This window comes from Sinohyriopsis cumingii, chromosome 1 (assembly GCF_028554795.1).
Source record: "Sinohyriopsis cumingii isolate HCF-2022 chromosome 1, ASM2855479v2, whole genome shotgun sequence".
Taxonomy (NCBI): domain Eukaryota; kingdom Metazoa; phylum Mollusca; class Bivalvia; order Unionida; family Unionidae; genus Sinohyriopsis; species Sinohyriopsis cumingii.
Window position 1 is genome coordinate 55,619,355 of NC_142961.1, and position 22,372 is coordinate 55,641,726.

The 22,372-nt window shown below is 34.4% G+C and overlaps 2 protein-coding genes and 1 long non-coding RNA gene across 4 annotated transcripts in view; 2 read left to right on the forward strand and 1 right to left on the reverse strand.

Annotated features, from left to right (window-relative positions):
• The first annotated feature begins 246 nt into the window (after positions 1-246).
• LOC149806901 (uncharacterized) lies at positions 247-8,893 on the forward strand. The gene is made up of 4 exons (XM_089959380.1): positions 247-403; positions 2,244-2,534; positions 4,808-5,444; positions 6,133-8,893. The coding sequence occupies exons 1-4, from the start codon at positions 341-343 to the stop codon at positions 6,432-6,434; spliced, it is 1,293 nt and encodes a 430-aa protein (XP_089815506.1). The 5' UTR covers positions 247-340; the 3' UTR covers positions 6,435-8,893.
• Positions 8,894-10,856: 1,963 nt separating this feature from the next.
• On the reverse strand, positions 10,857-18,623 carry LOC149806902 (uncharacterized). Its single transcript, XR_016421259.1, has 5 exons — positions 17,302-18,623; positions 15,350-16,477; positions 13,539-13,656; positions 12,440-12,691; positions 10,857-12,145 (listed from the first exon to the last, which is right to left on the reverse strand). It is a non-coding gene; the product is annotated as an uncharacterized LOC149806902 (long non-coding RNA).
• The window catches only part of LOC149806903 (uncharacterized), a 32,167-nt gene continuing 23,440 nt past the window's right edge, over positions 13,646-22,372 (forward strand). The window contains exons 1-2 of one of the 2 annotated variants that reach the window (XM_089959391.1): positions 13,646-14,587; positions 21,709-22,002. In XM_089959391.1, the coding sequence (XP_089815517.1) occupies positions 14,582-14,587; positions 21,709-22,002 (300 nt within the window). In that variant the 5' untranslated portion in view covers positions 13,646-14,581. Of the gene's footprint in view, positions 14,588-20,035; positions 20,322-21,708; positions 22,003-22,372 lie in introns of those variants that run through there. The other variant, XM_089959401.1, reaches the window with a different exon arrangement.

Below are 22,372 nucleotides of genomic sequence, written 5' to 3' on the forward strand. Positions count from 1 at the left end.
ATATATTTTCGTATTTATTTAGTGACAAAGGTCTGATGCAATACACGTTACCTATACGTGATCAAGGCTTGTTTTCTCAGATATAACGTAAGGCCTTTCGTACTACACAGCGTTACCTGATGATAATATTCTCATCACCGTAACACGTGCTCAATATACACACAGCACACGGTGTTCACATGATCAGATGAATTTGATTGGTTACGATGATCGTAACCTCTTGTTTGATAGGCGCAACCGTCCCCGCCTTCATGGCCAAGTTTGTTGTGATTCGAACACACCCTTGTGTGAAACAATATACTGACCAATTTTCAGGTTCATTTAAAAAAACACAGGCAAGATGCAAGTTTGCAACGGTATCTACCCGCCATCACCGCCAGAAACACCGCCTTCAATGGTGCAGGTAAGTTTAAAATTGTTTTATCTCATTTTCTTGACTTTCTTCTCATTTCACTCTTAGACAGCGTATCGAGTTCGACGGCCAAACGTAAGCCAGAGAAGAAGCATGAAACATCGTGAACATTTTGCTCGCTTTTCTTCTTTGAGTTTCTAGAACCAATATCTTTATTCATGAAATGAAATTTTTTTATGCTAGAATTGATGACTTGATAATTAGTTTTTTTTTATTATTATTATTTAACTATTATCATCACCGGTTTGTAGCTAGAGTTTAAAACGTAGTTGGGGAAATAATGGCTATATTTTAAGGCCGTTTTAACAAGTTTCATTATTTATAATACGCAAAATATCAATATTAAATATTATTTTAAAACCTTTTTTATTCTGGTTTACGTTATCCGCGTCAACGTCTAACAAATGATAAGAAACTAGGTCCTTGCTATGTTCATGATAATAGCACGATGTAAACGAATGATCTCCCTTTGACCATGACCTCATTTGCATATGTTTAATAACAAACCTTTACATTAACATTTTTGAAAATTATTTTTGTATTGGTGCTAGCTTGCACGCCTGCCTACACATGCACTGCGTTATTATGCTATTATTTACATGTGGTATAGAAGGTAAACATTCTATCCAATTTCCTGTGTGTTTTGATCATGCACTTCTCGTGTGAGAAGAAGGCTGTGCACACGTCACTCAACATGCTCTTAGGTCGTGATAGATATTGACACACTGTTGAATCGCTTTCCGTCATTCGTCTTGCCGCTTTTGTCACGCAGATGGTTTATTAAGAGCAATGTTTTCCAGATACGGCACATTACAACTGTTTTATGAATTAAAATATATATTTATAAAATGTATTGCACAAGAGGTACACAAATATTTGGAGTAAAAAAATAATTTTTAAAAATTGCACATGACACAAGGGGACTAGTCCTATTGTAATAACTATTCTTTAAAAAATAACGTTTAACATTTTTAAAATAAATTCCATATTTAGGTTGTTATTTTTTTTTAAATACGTAGAGCCATTACTGTCTGCCTTTTAGAATCTTGTTCCATTGGCACACATTTTTTGGAGTGATGACGAAGATTAAAAAACCAAGTTGAAAGGTTGCGAGACGAACAAAAGTTGTTCTCCAGTTTATTTTCTGACATATCTGGTGATAGTCCGTCACCAGTCATGTCGGACAAAAAAGGGGGAGAACACCTTGTCGCCACCAGTCGCACCAAGAAAAAAAAAGGCGGACATCAATTTGTTGGTCAAACTGTTGCTATGACTGTCCCGATATAGTGCAAGGACATCCTCGATGTTCATTTGGGTAGATAAAGGGGAGTGGAATAAATAAAGGAAAAACGAATTGCCCCATTTTCAATTAAGTAAACATCAGTAAAATAAATTGGATTGCATAATGTTTAGCTCCAGCAATCCGTTCAGTTACTGTTTTTAAGCAGACAGTACTGGCCATTAGGCCAAGTACTGCTTTGCAGTACAAGCGTTGGGATTGAGAAATGCACTTGCTGGAAACGGTCCCACTAACACTATTATGTGAAATATTACAATAAACTGCAAGTCATGTTAGTTAGTGCTGATGAAATTGTTTAAAATGTTTTCCAAGGTGACTGTTGTGTGTGTGTGTATATATATATATATATATATATATATATATGAATTAACAATACATGTATTAAACTTCGAATTTGTATCAGGCAATGTGGGCAAGAGTATTTACAAGCAAATTAGAAACAGACATTTTGTTCAAAAATAAAAAGCCTGTAGAGCAGAAATTAACTGCTAGAGAACTAATATGTAAATAAAAAATATTTGATTTTTTCAGGGATATAGCATGCATCAAGAAGATTCGAACTCGACAATTATTGACGAGAAGATTGAGCAGGAGGCAGTGGAAACATTACTCTCCATCAGCAAAACTCCCCCAAGACCGAGCTATGAGGCCTCGAATGATTCCTTTATGTCCACAGAATGTGGTCCAGCATATTTACCTGGAGGCTCACCACAAACATTGAACAGCATCGTGAATCAAGAGAGCATGGATAAGGATAAATTTGAGTCCAGAATGAAGTTTCTTGCAGAAAGTCGAGTTAATAGAAGATCAAAATTGGCTCAGGTTAGTTGGTGGTGTGGTGTATTAAATTAATTCGTAATATCAGACATGTACATTATGGTTCCATATGTAAATTATAATAAGGTTTTTTGTTGTTTTTTTTAAAACTCATCACCTCTTTTGGAACAATACATTCCGAGCAGAGCTGTAAGAATATGACAGTCGACAAATTTGGAGGTAAAGCATTCACTTTGGTAAATAGGGAACGTCACCATTAGTCCTACAATGCAAGACGCTTCCCTGATATTTTTATTTTTTAGGTTGCTTTAGTACTGCCTAAATAATGACATGTAGTGTGCTAGTTTTTAGACTAACATCAGAATGATAAGCCAAATTTTCAGGAATATTGTTCACACTTGGCAGCCCATATCAATACTTTTCTACAAACTATAGTAGTATAGCTTTAGTTGGACTTAACTTACTTTGTCTTTTATTATACAGTAAAACCTGTCTTGTGAGACCACTGCTATGAAAGGTCACCTGTCTTGAGAGACCAGGTTTTCCATGTACAGAGTTAATGATTAGACACCACTCCCTCATTAACTTGTGAACCCACTTATAATCTAATATGTTTGGGAATAAATAAGAATTTAAGTGACGCTCTGCATGCTTTGCACTGTGTAAGTGCTGTATATTATAGTTCAGCCGAGTCTCCCAGGTAAACTCAAACGGCCCCAAATTATGAAGTCTGTATTTACATTTATTTAATTTTGTGTTGGAGAAATCAGAAAATACGCACATGCAAAATAATAACAACTCAATCACAGTACTTTACAACAGTTTAATAATTGTCGGGTCACTGAATGTTTTTTTTAACATGCCTATGTCGTAGGACACAGACAAAATTATTGTTTCATGTCGAAAGTTTTATAGCCATTATAGTAGTCAACAATAAGACCTAAAAACTGTAAAGTTTAGACATTGGCCCTCAGATAAGCCAACTCCCTTCTTCCAGGCCTTTATATTTCCCTAAATTATTTGGCTTATACATGAGTATATACGGTACCATGTTTCACAGTGTTACATTATCCATGAAAAAAGTTGTAGCAGATATATTTGTCTGATTGAAATTTACAATTTGCCTTGACAAACCAACTTTTAATCTTTTAAACTGTTAATGATTCTCCCAAAACTAGATCCCTTGTTACTGGAAGCTATAAAAAAAATATTCCCCAAGTCACTCTTCGTAAACATTGGCAACCTTTCCATTCTCTTTATTGTACATCTTTTTAGAGTTTATGTTCATTTTGCTTTCATCCTGCCTTTGAAGTACAGTCTAAAGACACAAAAACTGTTCAAGTTTTCTGATCTTGTTGTTTTTGACAAAAGTGTTTTTTTATATATATATTGCATATAGTTCCATTTGATAGAAAATCACAAAAACAAATAAAACATGTCATAGTGATCTTTTTGGATTAAAGTTAGAAATCTTGCGGAAGCAAAGCAGGTAAGGCATATTAAACAGGATTCTTAAATTAAACTTTTAATAACCTTTATTAAAATGAAACTTTATTGTGTAGTATTTGCAGTAGAGCAGGTTATGAATTCACCTTGTTGCTATAAACAGAATTTATCTATGTGCTCAGCCATATTACCAATGGACAAACAACACAAAACTGGAAGGTACACATTGTGACCCTATACCTTGTATTCTGTGAACTATTTTGCCCCACCCATATCGGTGCATACAAAAAAAACTACAAGGTAATTTCACATTGAGAATATCGTCTTCATTTAGCTTATTGAAACATGGCCACCATGTTGCAGTGTTTGTAGGGTTTAAGACACGTCCCACATCTATTTTCAGTCATGAGGTCATTATGCATGACATAACATAAGCCTAATTCATAACCTGCCATAATCTATTATTGCCTCCATTTCTCTTATTATTATTATTATTATTATAATAAGAAAAAGATGCCTTTACAATATCTACATTAAGAATTAATCTGGGGGGCAGATTTTGATGTAGTTCAGAATGATTGTTTAAGATACTGTCCACGTGTGGCTAAATTAAATCATGAAGCCATTGCGCGTGAACTAACACCCGCCTAATTCCAAACCAGCCCTGTGCTATTTTTACCACTATTTCTATTGTTGTTATTATAAGAAAAATATTCCTTTCCATTAAAAATATATCAACAGTGCAGATTTTAATGCGTACAGATACACATTTACAGATGATATGTTTATAATGTGGAGTTTTCTTGTTTCAGTAGTTCAGCCTGGTAGAATTTTGGTATCCTTGTAATTCATTATTCACCCTTTTTTTACAGCTCCTTCTTGAAGGAACTTTAGAGAATGAACCCATTATTAAACCACGAAGTCAGGCTGTTTCTGTCATTGTTCCCAACACTGCAGTCAGGAGGCCATTAATTGCTAATCAGAGGGAGGCAACTTCAACAGCTTCAACCCATACCATTTCATCAAGTATTTCATCCCAGGCAGTTTCTTTTAATAGTCCTATCCAGTCTGAAGTAACTGTTCAGACGGAGCCATGTCAGCCTACTGCCAGTATTAATTCAGAAATATTAGGAATTAAACCACTAACAGGAGCACCATCAGCGAACACCAGTGTAGTGCAGTACCCAGTAATGGTGACAAACATTTCATCAAATGTCTTGCAGTTGCCAACAACAACATCTGTTGTGCAAGTATTTGTTGTAAATCAAAACACATCAAGTTATCCATTTGTGCCCATAAATCAGAATTTTACAGGTCATAACGTGTCTGACAGACTGTGTCACATTGCCCCAGCTCCAGCACCATCATTCCAGAATTCTAGGATAAATACAGAGAGCCAGTCCAATTTTGATTCATCTAGGAGACGAAATCATGTGTGCCCATACAAAGATTGTGGAAAGACATATTTCAAAAGTTCTCATCTAAAGGCACATTACAGAACACATACAGGTATTTTATTTATTTTTTAAATTTGTATGATCACTGGAAATGTTTATACTTCAAATTGGCCTAGTTGTCATTTGAATATGAAATGGATTTTATCTTGGAGCACTAAAAGAAGTGGATAGTATGTACAGTAAAAGAACTGAATGATTAGTTTCTTATTCTTGGTAAAGTCATTTTTGAATAGGTATGGATATATTTATAAATTATGTATTTTTATAGCTGCTACAACAGCCAGTGTCCACCTACATAAAAAGGCCATCAGTAAATGACAACAGTATCCATAAATCCTCTTTATACATAATACAGATGTGCTTCAAAACCACATGCTCATAAAGACCACTTGTAAATGATAGGTTCAGGTGTATTTATGATTTTATAACATGGCAGTCAATACTGTCATTTTTGTATATATTTGCTATTAATAAAAAAATACTCCAAATGTTGATTTGTGATGCTTGCAAAAGAAAAAGTTGCTTTCCTTCTAATAATTTTAGCACTAGTTTCCATGTAAGGGAGGAAACTCCTAGTATAGCATGTAAACAAGGAGAGACTGCTGTTGATGTAACAAAATTAGTGAAATATTGCCAACCATAACATGTATTTTTGTTATCTTAAAAAAAGTCTTTGTTGACTACATGCTTTATATAACAATAAATTATTCATATTTTCACATCATCTCCATCTTTTCCAGGAGAAAAGCCATTTGTCTGTGATTGGGAAGATTGCGACAGAAAGTTTGCTCGATCGGATGAGCTATCCCGTCATAAGCGTACACATACAGGAGAAAAGAACTTTGTCTGTCCCTTATGTGAACGTCGATTCATTAGGAGTGACCACTTGGCTAAACACATCAGACGACACAACAATCCAAGTCCCAAGAGTCCTGTGTTAGATAAAAACATTGCAAGAAATATCAAAATGTTGGACTTTGTTAATGAAAATACTTGGGCCACAGAATTGTCAAAAGATTTGCCAATGGCAGTTGCTGATTAATTCATTCATGTTGGAATGGTGTTTAATTTAATTGTGGTCTTGCCTTGCAGTATATGCTCAACAGATAGTTTGTCTTTTAGGACGATTTTAGTAAATGGAATCCAACCGTGATAAATTGCGTCAAACCTTGGACATGAAAAGATATATGTATTGTTAGGAGAGCTGCAATATTTTATTCATAAATGCCTTTCTTCATTGAAATGCCTTGTTGGCTGAGTGGTTAGAATGTTCAACCCATAACTGAAAGGGTGCAAGTTTGAATCCTTTGACTAGCTCAGCTCTGGTCATCAACTGTGGCATGTCATTGGGCAGTGCACTTTTCTTTAATTGCCTATGCACTAAATAACCTTTTATGTGGCTGTGCAGTGAAACACCAAAGACTTTTTAGTACAAATCTTAGTAAATTGAGGTGAACTTTTTAATTTCAGTTTTTAAAAGAGCACAGTTGAGAATAAATTTGCACACTGGTATGATGAATCACGACGACTGTTTGAGTAATTTGTCTGACACTCTTAGATGCATACAATTTAGCAGTATTTCTTTGTTTTCATAAAACAATTGTACTAATTTTTTGACATCTATTGCATGTTTGACGCATAGTTCAATAATATCGAGCTTGTAAATGGTTTATTAAACGTAAAGCATTTTTTTGATATGTAAATTTAGTTTATTTTCTATTATTCCATTATGACATCGGCAAAGCTCTTATAATTCAAAGCTGCATCATTTTTCAGTTTGGTAGAATCTGCTGAATTTGTTAAATATTTTCATGTTGTACCAACTGTATTCAGCTTGGTGGATGGTAAATGTTTCTAAATTAGCAAAATGTTTTCCAATTTTCAAGAAGGGTTGTAAGGTCTGCTGCAGAACTAAAAATTTACAGAAGAAATTCCCCTTTCATTTAAGAAATAGTTTTTATCTTAATAAACACAAGTTCAGTGGTAAAATGTACATTTATAGGCTTTTTTTCCCCATTGGAATCGTTTGCAGACAGATTAGGATTTATTTCATGTTGAATTTCTGATTGACTTGCATGGGGTTTTCTAACGATTTAATTGTTGGCTGACTTTTGGAAGGATTAAAGTCCTTTTTGGTCATTTTACATACACTATCATCAAAATTCGGGGGTCAGCGTCAGGCATATACTTAGTCACTGAAACAGTTCTGTTACGTGACTATCGGGTAAAGACAGCATATTCATCCGTGGATAACTCTAATGTTTCATCCTGAATCACTGACCGCGTTTGATACTTGAGATGTTTCCTTGCATATAGAGAGACAAGCGTTAGTTTTACATCAAATTCTCATAATTCTAAGACGGCTGGGATGGATAGTTTGGTGTCTGTCATATTATTTATACTAAATGAAAGGAATCGGAGGTAGGACTTGCCATTGTTATGCATTCCAGTAATTTTGTAGAAAATAGTGTGAACTGTGCAATTAAATGTCTCTGTAATTGTAATTTTTTGTATGTGATGTGCCCCATCAATTTTTTTTCCACAATTTGATTTGTCACCACTTATTTTTTACATGTTGCTTTGTCATTGTTTTGCAGTGCAGTTTAATTTAACATGGAAAGATTGATCATTACATTTTCCTGTGGCAGGTTTTTTTTTTGTAAGCATCTCCTCAAGATGAATTGTTTGGAATGAATATAATGTATACTAGTTCATTTTTTTCTTCTTTTCAGAGCAAGAATATATTTTTGAAGCTATTTAGGGATTTGAGGGCCATAGTTTAATGGTTAAAAAAAAATAATACCACTTAGCTAGAATTACATAAAATTGACCTGGATGCGGGAGGTCATGGGTTCGAACCCTCGTTGAATCATACCAAAGACTTCTAAAAATGGTACCAACTGCTCCCTCGCTAGGCGCTCAGCATTAAGAGGTTAGTGTTAGGACTGGTTGGCGTAGTGTCGGGATAATGTGACTGGGTGGGACATCATCCTACATGTCTGCGACATGATGCCCCAGTGCTGGACATCGCTATAAACTGCCACACTGCAGACATTGTAGCAATATGACAGAAAAATTGTTAAAGCTAAGTTCAACGTCTAATCAGATACACACACACACAAAATTAAATGGTATGTATCGTTAATATTTAACTGCCAAAGTCTTACGTGCATTTATTTTACTCCTTTTGCATGACCTGCTATAGCACTGCACTGCAGGTTGGGACATTAGATGTTATTCACGTGTATGCCTTTGTGTCTGTATGAAATCTGTAAACTTGAAAGGTTCAGTACTTTTAATGCATTAAACTATTTCACATTGAGGAAATGCATATTAGGAATATTGTAGCTGTCTTTAGTGCGATAACAATAATTTAGGAGAGTTTTTTTAATCTAGAATGAGGCAGTGGAAGAAGTTCAGTTTTTGTCATTGTATATACAGCATTCTATTTATTAGATGCCTTTTGCATTGATTTCATTAAAATATATTTGATAAAAATTATCTTGTGTTATTTTTTTTGTCATTGGTTTATCTTGCTCTCTATCAGTGACTTCCGTATCTTTAATAATATTGATAATTAGTGTTTCCATACCTCAGATGAGAAGCATGTACAGATTCTGATTAGAATGGACTATAAAGACTTGCATGTTGAATGTATGTACTCCAACTACAGTCACATGCCAGTATATACATAAGTTACACATAAATGTTTACATACACACATATCATTAAACTTTATCAAGTTAACTTTCTGAATGATAATGAGAGCATATGACTCGAGGTCAAGCACCTCTCCATCGAAACGGGTAAAGAACATAACCTGCACAGATTGTGTTGCCCTCGGATTTGATTATCATCTTCATTTTTTCATTCAATTCTGGCAGAAAGTTGCTGGATCAAGGCTATAAAATATTTGTTACATTTATTTAATTGTTGTAAGGATGAAAAATGAGGAAAGAACAATGTACATCTCTGCAAGAAATTATCAGAAATAAGCTGGTGGCAGTGGTGACATTTTGAGAGAAATGAGTGCCACCTGGGTAGCAGTTTGCTTGGAGATGTACAAGTTCTGCTGATAACAAATTTTAAACCTCGATGTGTGATTAAACTGCCTGCTTTAACATCTGATACGACTATTGATAAGATCGGAAATGCCAAGTATGTCACCTTTTCAATATGATCACTAGTGATGGGAATTAGAAGTTCAAAATCGATCATCAGTTACACACAACTTACTGATAATTATAATCAGTTACTACAACAAAATTTTAATTTTATATATATATATATATATATATATATATATATATATATATATATACACACACACATTTAACCTCATAAAAATGACATTTTTTATTGCATTGTGATATTTTTGTTCTACAAAAACAACTTTCTTTGGCTTATCAGTTTTATGCAACTTAAAGACATTTGCAACTGTGATGTATATTTGATTTAATTTATATTTGATTTAATTTAATTGCCTGTCTGTAAGTTTCAAATTTTTTTATGTAATGTAATTTTATTTTACAAGGAATTTAATATTTTCCAAAACCTTCAGTCTGACCTGAATCTCCTCATAAATACCTAATAATAGAAACATTCTATTTTTGACTTAGTTCCTGGCCTTCATTGGGGGTTAAGTAAACAACTTTTTTAAAATTCATTTTTGGTGTGTGAATGGCGGTGGTGAAATTATGGCTGTACTGTGATACACGCCATTAGACAGAGAGATATTTTCTAAATAATTCTAGAATGTGGCCATGTGACCTCATCCAGGAATCTGTTTTGCATTTACTGTATAATCTTTGTTTATAGAGATATTTCATCAGTCTGGGCTTCTCTTTACACTGGAAAGTATCTGGTATGTCAGTTGAAGTTGCAATTTAATTTTTAAATCAAATTGTTTGGATTCTAAAAGATTAATTCTTTTTCCTGGAAATATTTGAGTACTCATACAGAATTCTTGGACGAAGACATTTATTTAAATTTTATTCGGAATTCAAACTCCAGAATATTATTTTTCTTGTGGTTCACAAAGGACTGTACACATCAGCTCTATACTGACAACAGTATACGTCATCGCCTTCCATTTTGGATTCTTTGTCAGGACTCGGAACTTCTTCATTATTAGGACTTCTAAAATTTAATTCGTGGATTATTCTTAGATTATTTTTGGATTTGATTCTTAAAACTAAGTTCTTATTATTTTTTCATTTTTAGTGTTTACCCAGGGAAATAAATTGTTAAATTTTTCAAAGCTTGTTGTTTTCACTCTTACTTTTGTTACTGTTTATTCAAGCCAACACACATAACAGGTAACTTAAGACAACCAGAACACTTTTATTCATATATGATTTGCCTATTGTTTAAAGTATAGAAGAGCATGCTTTTCTTGCTTGTCATTATTCACTAATGCTATAATCAAAGCAGCTTAGATTTAAACAAACTAAAAAATACCAACTAAAGGACTTTAACATTTATTAACTGAACAATTAATCAGCAAAATTATGTAAAGATAGAACATCTAAAGCTTAAATTCTTAAATCTGTGTTGATGCTGATTGACAATGTTGTGGGTCTGATGTCACCTATTCATTAAAATGTGCAATTTTGCTGCATGCAAATGATTCCAGAACAAACCCAGGTACACGTTAGACATGTACCGGTAACTGGTAAAAGCCATATCAAGTGCGAAATTAAAAATGGCTACAGGACAGATGGTTGTGCTTTCCAGGTAGATTTACAAGTCACCAAACATGATTTGCTCAGGAAATATAATCTACTTGTCACCAAAAGAACCCTTCAGCCGACGGTAGCTACACAGCCACGAGAAATACTGGTAAGTGTATAACATGTACACCAATGTGTGCAGCCAAATTTGGATGCAAATAATTACAGCTTTTAATGAATATGTGATATCAGCCCCTCACCCAAAAATCAGTATCACCACCGGTGAAGGGCTGATTTATTGACCTACCAATCATCCACTGACCTTTCCTTTCCTTTCTTGTTTGGTGGACTAGGTGTATTGTTATCATCTCTGGCCTTTAGTAGTGATGGTACTAATGGTAGAGGTGGTAATGCATCTGAAGGCTGTTCATTCATCTGTTCACTTACTGTCAGGTAGAAACTCTAGATTCATCATAGTAAGATTCAATATACAGCCCAACAGAGCTAGATCTTTGTCCTGTGTTCTATTCGTTTCAACACATTTGGTTAGTTTAAGAAGTATTGGGATAACTTTATGATGGGTTGGTGCTTTGTCTCCACAAACACTGTTTGTTACATTCAGGAATGGTGAGAGAATTTCCACAAGTTTTTCAACCAATGCTTGTTCGTCAAAAGTAAAGACATAAGTTTTCAAAGTTGCAGCTGCTGACTTGCTTATGTTTGGGACACTGAAAATAGCCATAATAACATCTGGAGCTTGTGTCCTCTAGTGTCTATGTCAAGTAGTAACTGCTGCTTACTCATGCATGTGCTTTGATGGAAAAAGGTCATAAGTTTGCAATGATTTGTGACAATTCTGGTATAGCTAAAGCTTTTTTCACAATAAGGTTGATTCTGTGACCATAACAACCAAATTGAGTCCACTGAAGAAAATCAAAAGTCTTTATCTCATTGGCTGCATTATCAGTGACTTCAGCTGGTGTTTGAAGACTCGTAACATCATGAGTAACAGCTATATCAAGAACTTAATGTAGTTCCTCCTAGTATGGAGGACACTGATTAACAACCTGGAATTTCACACCTGAAAATGTAAAGTTTGAAACATTTAGTTATGGTAGTCAAACAAGACAGGGCATACATGTATTTGGAATCTTCCTTGTGTATAAATAAAATGAAAACAATGAATTTGTGTAATGTTTAATTAGACTTGACAGCATTATATTTAATGAAACATTGCTTAATTTAGGTATGAAAATTAAAAATTCAACACCTTACAGTGTCGACGTCTAGAATCAAATGGATTAACACTTTTTGTTTTCTCACTGTCAATTTAAATAAATATTAATAATTTATAGTGTTATCATTCAAAACTTACTTTGGATTAAAAAGCATCACAAAGTTTCTAAAATATTTTTGGTCAATGAAGGTCAGTGGAAGAACTTTGCCAACAGTGAGTTTCAAGAGTGCATCATCAATTTCTTTCTGCTTTGTGGCTGACATACTTTCCATTGCCTTCTTAAACTGTTCATCAATCTTAGTTTGGATGGGGAGGGAACATCAGCACCTCTTGTTGATCCATTTTCCTTGTGGTCATGGTGAAGAGGAAAGGCCAAATTTGTAGTATTGCCTGGAATGTATTTGAAATGTGTTTAGATTAAAATAAAGCAAACAACAAATAATGTGTGCACAAGTATATTAAATCAAGTGAATAAAATCAACTTTAAAAAAGGAGAAAAGAATAGGAGGATTTCAATTAATATTAAATCTGTACATATATTTTAAATTTAATTTACAACATTTCAAAATGTGCTCTTTTTATGTTTTTAAATAGTAACAAACCTCAAAGATCACTTTTTCCATCATATATGCCTAACAGCAGAATAATCTTCTGATCATTTATGTATTTCAGGCATGATATTCACATGCGATGGAGCTTTATTAAAAAAAAATGTTAAGTATTTTAACAGACAGCAACACATTCTTTTATTTACATGCATAATAATAAAAAAGTACCAACTACACAAACGATTTAATGAAAATAAACTCTGCATTTTAAATTTTAGATACTGGAATTCCATGAATCGTTTTGATTCTCCAAAACGACAGTCACCCGATACATGGTCCATTCTGTAGACAGCATATAAATGTAGTAACTTCACAATTGCAGCTCATTTATTTTATAGCAGGGTGCTCCGTCTCCTAATAATTACATTCGTCGTTGATGACTATATTTTTTCCACATTATCCTAAAAGCTTCCAACTATGGAGTATGGTTTTATATTTGGAAGTTATGAAGGGAATAAATAATTCAGCTCTCTACGACGTATCACATGATAATTTTGTTTTGGTGTAGCACCAAAACAAAATTAGAATACTGCTCTTGTTTACATTATATAGTGGAGTTCGTGTTTGCCGAATACATAGAGAACCAAATGAATACCCTCGTTGATTTCAATGAAAATAGCTGGACCTACCTTTGTCATCTTACTCTTTTCTGCATAGCTACGATGTCGTAGCCTCAACTTGATTTGTTGTGGTTGAGACAACGAACTGATCCCATATCATGTAATGGAGTCACACAAAAAATCATCACTAAAATCAGAAAAACAAATAGTATAGAAAACTACTACATAAGTATAATCATGTTGTGAAAGAAGTTTGGCTTATTTTGAATTTATTAAGCCATTACACGCTAATATAAATTGGCATGGTTACACTAACCTTACAGTGTCCACCATGACATAACGCGAGACTCTCGCCGTGACCCCATTTTTATATAAGGCTTGCTATACCATATTTCGATATTCTACGCTGTGTTGTTATCAATCAAGTGGCGAATAATTGCTTCTTGGTGGGATTTCAAACTTACCGATAAACCTTATTTACTTTTAATGTGCAGAATTTCTGACTAAAACCGCGTCATATCTTTTACTACGATTTGTTTACGTTTCCAAATAAGGCCTCAATGTCCTTATATGGCACACACGCATTATTAATTATACCCTTTTGTCAAAAACTTAACCAAATACCAACCATTTTGGGGTCATAAAATGACGATCATACTGTAAACAAATACTTATGCTGTCGTATGTTATTTATAGCTGATGCATCACTTTCCTGGGTTTAAGCTCGACTGTTCACAGAAGGGGAGCCTTTTGGATGGTCTGTTGACCGTCATCGATCAGCACAAGTTTGTTATCACTACTCCTAAACTACTTGGATGATTGTCGTGAAACTTAACACTTTTATTCATCCCATGGTCTAGTTGGTCCTAAGTGAAAATGCTGTTACATGGACATCAATACGTCTGCCAAAGCTGCTTTCACTACTTCTGGATGGTCTTATGATCATGGAGTTTTTGCTAAAAGAATTCTTATGATGTCTAGTTGGTCCCAGATAAAAATGATGCAAATCTGACATGCACAGAAGCCATCTCGAAAATCTTGTTATTGCTACTTCTCCTGAATGGAAGTCAGATTGACATGGAGTTCACCAGAAGACTTCTTATCATGTCTAGATGATCGTAAGTAAAATTGGTGCTGATCTGATATCCAATATGGCCACAGCTGCCATCTTGAAAATGTTAATGCTATTCATTCTGAAAGTCAAGTCGACATGAGATTTTCACCAGAAGACTAATTTTGAGGTTTTCCTCGTCTATAATGAAAATGTGTCAATCTGTTAGCCAGTAAAAAAACACTACAGCAGCTAATGTAAACATAGTGTTATCGCTAAAAAAAATAATATTTAGGCAATGTGATTCCCATGTTATAAAAACTCCATTGTTTGGGCAATATGTTTCCCACATTAGATATAAATAAATCCTTTCAAAATAATATGTGCATGTATGCCACAATAATTCTCTACTGTAAGGTATTTTCATGTAAGGAAACAATATGAAATATATTGTATAAATATAGCCAAAATGAATTTAAAGTATTCTCACCACAAAAAAAGTTGTGAAAACCGTTCCAGTAGCCTAAGTGGTTAGAGCGTCTAACTCGGATGCGGGAGGTCGCGGGTTCGAACCCCGACCGAACCATACCAAAAACTTTTTTAAAAAATGGTACTTGCAGCTGCCTCACTTGGTGCTCAGCACTACGAGGTTATTGTTAGGAGTGGTCGTCCTGGTGTCAGGATAATGTGACTTGGTTGAACATCAACCTACATGTATGCGCCACGATGCACGAGTGCTAGACATCACTATAAACTGCCTCACTGAGGAAATTTAGAGATATGACTGAAACATTGTTAAAGCTACATTAAAACTCCAATTCAAACATACCCGCTACTCAGTGAAATATGCTATGTAGTATAGTCACAATCAATAATATATTAGGCAAGCTATATATCCTCACATAGAAATCAATCTCTCCGCATGATAATTTATGCAGTTGTAACCAATTACTATTGGTCGGTATATGGAGCAGTCTTTTGGGGACCCCTCTTGGTAACTTCAATTGGGAACGCCGCGGGGAGGTTTACGCTAGCAGATTTTACTTTACAAAATCGTTTACGCAGCAAAGGTACAAAATCATGTATACGCACAGATTTTGCTGTGCAAAATCTTTCATGTTTGCGAAGTGCATCGGGTGTATTTGCAATCGCATAAATCGGTCACGCCTGCGTCAGAATTATTTTTACCTCCTAAAATTTAGCCATACGGAATACACTTGCGTGTGATGCGCGGGTCAAAATATGTAAAAGCCGTAGCAGAGATCGTCGATGCGTCATGTGAATGTGTTATGAGTATCACGTGAAACATTAAAGTGAAAATGTAGGACAAACACAATGACAGCGTCTGATAATAAGCATGTGTAAGGAAATACAAAACAATGTTATAGAACTGCATTTTTATTGCTGCTTTTATCTTACAGTCTTTAACAATGGAAAATTCATATATATATATATATATATAATATATATATATATATATATATATATATATATATATATATGACAGAATAAAGATCTAAAAATAATGAAGTAATTGACATGATTCTCTGTTTTGATTTAGTCTATACTGAAGACAGTTTTAATTCATGTTAGAATATTTTTAAGAGTTAATCTACATGTATCATTTCAGAATAATAAAGTTGTATATTCTTTTAGTGATAACACGCTTGTACACACAATAAATTTTAAACCTGATGACAATGTAGAAATGTTTATCATTTAGTAAATAACTTGCCATCCTGAAATATTCGTGAATCATTTTACTTTTGGATAGAATATCAAAATAAAATCCATTGGTAATGCAACTTTTGTCTTTTTTTTAAGGAAGTTTCCACCGTTTTGGAATCATTGTTTCCTTTATATTTTTATTGGCAACCACATCACTGCCATATTAGGTGGTTTGAGTCCCAGCATCACATACAGAGGTTGCTCTATACATAATGGCCTCCTTTGGTATCTACAAAACAAACCAGAAGACATAAGTAAATATGTTACATATCACAGTTGAATTTTGAATGTGTGAGATTTATAAGTTTGTTTACTCGTGTTTTTATTTTTACCCTTAAAAAGAAATATCTGAATAAAGGTTCCAACATATTAAATAAGCTGTCATTTGAACAGTAACATTGTCTTACTATGTATATATAAGTTGCAAATTTTGGTAACACATAAATTATGCCCCATAGGTCCCACTTCTAGTTTATTTTTTTTATTTTTTTTTTGTATATAAACATCTTTTTACAGTTTTGTATATCAAGCCTGTAGTAATCTACCATCATTTAAATACCTGCAAGGATAACATTTGAAAATTTATTAAAATATTTTTTTCTTCTGATATCTGAGTTGATGGCGGGACCCTAAGTACCCCTCCTTGCACTGAGCAGGCCTGTATATAATTCTGAAGTATACAAATGAGTGAGGAGGCAGGACTCCATATATAACTGGTAAATTCTAAATTATGCAATAAAGTTACTCAGTTGAATAAATCTTAAGTGTGTTTTCTTATTTCTGTTGTATATTCGTGTGTGTGTATATACATATACATATATATATATATATATATATATATATATATATATATATACTCTTTAAAGTTTGAGCACTTGTGTACTTTTATTTATTTATTTATCTAGACCCCCTCTGTTTCATTCTTGGATCCGCCCCTGTATCACGGAACTGAAAGGCTTTGCATTACTAGCACATCAATTGATTAAAAGCATCCCCTACACCAGAAGTTAATTGGAACATGTTCTAGTTTCTAAATAGATGTAAATGACGAACCTGATTTGGTGTAAGTGTTGCTGGGATAGGGTCGGGATGATCCGTCGTCGGTCTATTCCCACCTACGAAATGTTTATTGCAGATATATGTCCATCTTGTGATTTTGTCAGTAGTAAAAGTTACCCTTCCACAAGCACGCACCTAACGCCCGCACTTCTAGAGATTGTTTTCTGTTTTGGAAATGGAATCCAAAATACACACGTCATATGTTCACGATCTGAATATCTACTATCGCTGGTACAAAGTCCAAAGCAACAATGTCTTGAAGCACCCCGATTGTTTCGCTTTTCAGGGATAGATGCAATCTCTTCAGTATGTTCCGCCGTTTATATTATAGTACAAAAGCTGGTTTATTTGTCCTACATTCTGCAGCTGAGTCTGCGAGCTATAAACAGGCGTGCTATTTTTAGCAATTAACAGTGTCGGTCGATCTCTGCTTGACCTTAATCACCTACCGAAATCTAAAACGCTCATCGAAATCTAAACCGCCCATCGTGTATGAGGCGTCATAGCGAAAAAGAGCTGGTCCAATCAGAAAGCTGCCGTTAAAATTTTAATATCATATGTGCATAATTCCAGTTTAAAATGTTGTGTACGAAATGCTTGTCCTTAAAGTTCCATTTTCTAGGTCAAGAGTTTAAATTGCAACTGTTGAATTAAACCGTAGTGGTTGAAAGTTGTATTTTTTATGTCTAGGTTTTAGATTGTGCCGCTTGAATTACACGGCGATGGTTGAAATTTCAGTGTCATACGTCGAGAATTCCTAATTTTTGTAATGGTCAAAGCGTTTATGTTGAAAGTTCCATTTCATATGTTGAGCATTTAGATTTCATCTGTTGAATTACACAGCGCTGGTTGAAAATTCTATGTCCACTGTCGAGTTTTTATATTGTATCTTCTGAATTACACGGCGGTTGTTGGAATTTTAACGTCACGTCGAGAGTTTCAATTTAACATGTTGAATCATATTGATTGTGCTGAAGGTTCCATTTCGTATGCTGAGTTTTTATATTGTATATGTTGAATTACACAGCGGTGATTGGACATTTTATTGTGCTTGTCAAAATTGTTATTTTATATGGTGAAATGATGTGTTGTTGTTAAAAGTAACGTTACACAATGTAAACTTTAACAATTCAAAATAATATCGAGTATTAAGATACATCATTCGTGTATTTTGTTATGAGGCGCCATTACATTTCATGCATTTACAGTTTGAAAGTCACCATTCATAGGTCGAGAATTACTTTGAATTTCTTCGCTAGAGGTCGCTCTCGTGAATGGACTGCGTGGGTTTTTTTTTTGGTTTTTTTTTTTTTTTTTTTTTTAAACAAGGAGGCTGCTTCTCGTTTCTGTGAAATTCAGCAGATGAAATCTAAATACTCGCCACATGAAATGGAACTTTCATCACAAACAGTTACATACAACGTGTGAATTAGGGATTCTCGACATATGATATTGAAATTTTAACCACCGCTGTGTAATTCAAAATATACGCTGTAAAAAGTCGACATAGGAAATAGAACTTTAAACCACCACTGTATAATTCAACATATAAAATCTAAAATCTTGATTTAGAAAACGGAAATTTAAGGACATGCAACTTGATCCAACACGTGATATTGGATTTCTCGACACTCGACATAAAAATTAAAACTGCAACTTTATCATAGGTCCACTACGGCGCCTCGTATATTGTGTTGCTACTTACATGAATCGTGACATAAAGGAATCGGTAGAATGAAATTTCGGGCATATAAGTAACAGAAGCATCCGGTAGATATAAACGCTGAATAAAGGTGCTGGTATATGTACCGCGGCCATGCTCTCTGTCTCGAAAAATAACAATATAATTTCATCTTTGAATCCTCGCCGCTTAAATGCTAAAAGAAGTTAGTTAATAAGCAAAATCCATCGAAATGAGCGCAGAATGATTAATCTAAACACTATCTAGATGTATTATCGTGTATCTAACTTGCGTGATGCAGACACACACACACAATATATATATATATATATATATATATATATATATATATATATATATATATATATATATACACTTTTTGGTAAAAGTTTATTTAAAGATAAACAGTGACATGTACATTGTCTTCAACAGCAACAAAAGAAACATACATATTCAAAAATGATACATTCTCTTTTGTGTCCGAAAATGACTGATTCTCTGTTATGTCCGAAATTTTACATTACTGTGTCCGACGTTAAATGGGTTAGTACATGGAAGCATCCGTTGCTATCACAGGTTTTCATTAATTACAAGAACAGGAACTCGGTGCTTTCGTGAATTATACTCCAGCTCATTTGTTCAAGTTCATTAATAAAGATATTCATGCATTTACAAGCAGGATGTCTGTTCTTACCTTTCGTAAATTGGAATGGCTGTATAACTGAAAAGAAAATAAAAGAGAAGAAGAAAAAAAACATCGACAGCACGCGCTAAAGATGCAGCGAAAACAGGAGAATTCGGGCGCATAGGTTCGTATACCATCACACATCCCTTAATTAAATAAGGAAGATCCCATGAAAACAACCGCACATGTTCCGATACTGTTATAACTCGACCTAACTAAAAAAAAGAATGCCCCTTTCTGTCTGACCATCAATTCGGTTTACCACGTGCACCTTGCCCGCAAAATACCACCCCCTCATATTTGATTGACTTTTATGTCTCCTTCCTGATGGAATTTGTTTTGTTGGGGAAAAAACACCTTCTTGTAATCAGACACTATCAAACGTTCACGTTCATTGAAATGTCAGAGATGAGTGAGTCTGATGTGCCTTTCCTCCTACCGGAAATGCGTTCATCAGCAATTTAAGTTCTTTCCGCCATCTTGCCTTCTTTGTGATTTCCGTCAGCTTTTTCTTGTTTTTAAAGGATTTCAGGACTTCGATTCCTTATCCAGTGTTGAAAATTTGATACTAACTTTCGAAGGATGTTATACTATTTCACTCGATACACCCTGTGATATTTCTTGATTTCTTTCTTTTGTATAAAAGAGGTACAGCTAAACGTTGTTATATACACGTAACAAGCAAACGCAAGAAATACCGGTCTAATTGTTCGTTTATGAAATATATGTCTAAACTCAAACTGAGACTGTAAAGTAAGAAATACTAATTTTGCTAATATTTGTATATTACTGTGTCTTTTCAACAGGCCTTTACGTTTGAAATAGCAATGTATCGTTAACGAGTGATGCGTATTATGTTGATAAATGGAATAATTTTTAAAAATGGAAATCATTATACTAGTAATGGCAATTCATATCAAGCTCGTTTCGGCCATGACTGAAACCGGTCATTTATTTCTTATCACACGAAAGCTCCCTTTCATGGTTTGAATCTCAGTTGGGATCTTAACATCGGCGTAAATCTGCTTTTGCAAATGGATCTATTGTCATTCATTATCCAGCTATGTATGTATCAATGCATGTATGCATTTGTCTTTCTTTTTCCGTTATGGCACAAAGTTGGAAAAGGCTTTCGAATGCCATCCATTATCTTCGAAGAGATGCTGGCAATTTAGAGGCCAATAATTTCTGTAGCGCTTAAAGTCACAATCACTCGAACTTTATTTGACTGTCTCTAATGTTGTTTGTCTAATCTTGGTACATGGTTTTAATATATATATATATATATATATATATATATATATATATATATATAGAGAGAGAGAGAGAGAGAGAGAGAGAGAGAGAGAGAGAGAGAAGATAAGGTCCTAACAAATTTAACAAATGTTTTAAAGTTTAAAACCTGCTGCAATGGTTTGAAAATCGAATCAGTTCATCATTGTACAAGAATACATTTAGCTAAATTTCACTTGCCTGTCTCTTGTGCTTTTTGCTTAATGGGATAACATGGTTTTGGTCAACATATGTGAGACCGGAAAGTTCAATAATGTGTGCAAGAATTGATAAATCACTATACAGACCATACAATCTAACCAGGATATCTACCTATGAATAGAAACACATTTCTCTGCTCCATGTGGCTTTTGCTTAATCGTGCCAGCTAATTATTTGTCAAAAACTCAGAAAACTTCAAAAGCTTGTAAATGGTAGCCAAATCGCCGTAATGGTCTCTAATCTAATCACGTCACCTAGTTATTACCGTGATATAGTGCTTAAAATTAAATGGCACCAGTTTAATAAGTTTTGCCTTGTTGCACTAAAATGGTGTTGGGACTGACGTGCAGACGGATGCAGGGACGGAGAACAGACAAACAATATACCTACTTCTGCTATCGCAGTGGGGTCATAAAAGCCAAATGACCTACGCTACGTAATAATTTTTCTGCTCTGTTTAAAATAAGATGGATTTATACCATAATTTTTCTAGGTAAATTTTTTTTTTAAAGATTTGTATGCGTATTATTTCCTTTTTCAGAGAGGAGGGACATTAATGGATAATTCAGACTTGCCAAAGGACGAAGATAACGTAGAGCGAGAGGCCGTGGAAACCTTGCTTTCCATCAGCAAATCTGCTCCTCCGCCGTTTAGTGGAGCTTGTGTGGATTCTGCATCATCGCTTATGCCTCATTTGCCTTCGAGTGCCAGTGAACGAAATGATATCGAGAAAGATGGAGAGAAGGAGGAAGTAATTGACTTAACATCAAATGCCGTTACCTTCTCGGTGGAAAATCAACAAAATAGCCTCGAAACAACACCAAAAATAGTTCAGGTAGGACCCATCACTGTAATTGGTTAAGCGGGGGGGGGGGGGGGGGGGGCAACTATTATAAGGGGAAGGAAATATCCAAGAGAAATAAAACCTGCAGCATCAAGATGCACAATAGTTCACAAAGCAGGAACTATTTTCACAGGTAGGAAAAAGCCCAGTTGATTTCTGCAAGATCAAGGTTTAGTTAATTCGGAAAAAAAGTAATTATCGACAATGGATGAAGGTAATTTTCCTGCGTAAAATCCAGTGACATATACATGTTTAATTTTATATTACCATTATAGACAAAAAATTTCATTAGAACGTTATATACAGCCTAGAAGGGATCAAATATAATCGATACTATTACACGAACATCGTAAAGATGTCT

What these genes read in the sequence shown, in the direction of transcription:
- LOC149806901 (XM_089959380.1), top strand. Translation starts at nt 341, where the DNA reads ATGCAAGTTTGCAACGGTATCTACCCGCCATCACCGCCAGAAACACCG. An exon ending in CACCGCCTTCAATGGTGCAG is followed by an intron (nt 404 to 2,243) that starts GTAAGTTTAAAA and finishes TGATTTTTTCAG; the next exon opens with GGATATAGCATGCATCAAGA. An exon ending in ACATTACAGAACACATACAG is followed by an intron (nt 5,445 to 6,132) that starts GTATTTTATTTA and finishes CATCTTTTCCAG; the next exon opens with GAGAAAAGCCATTTGTCTGT.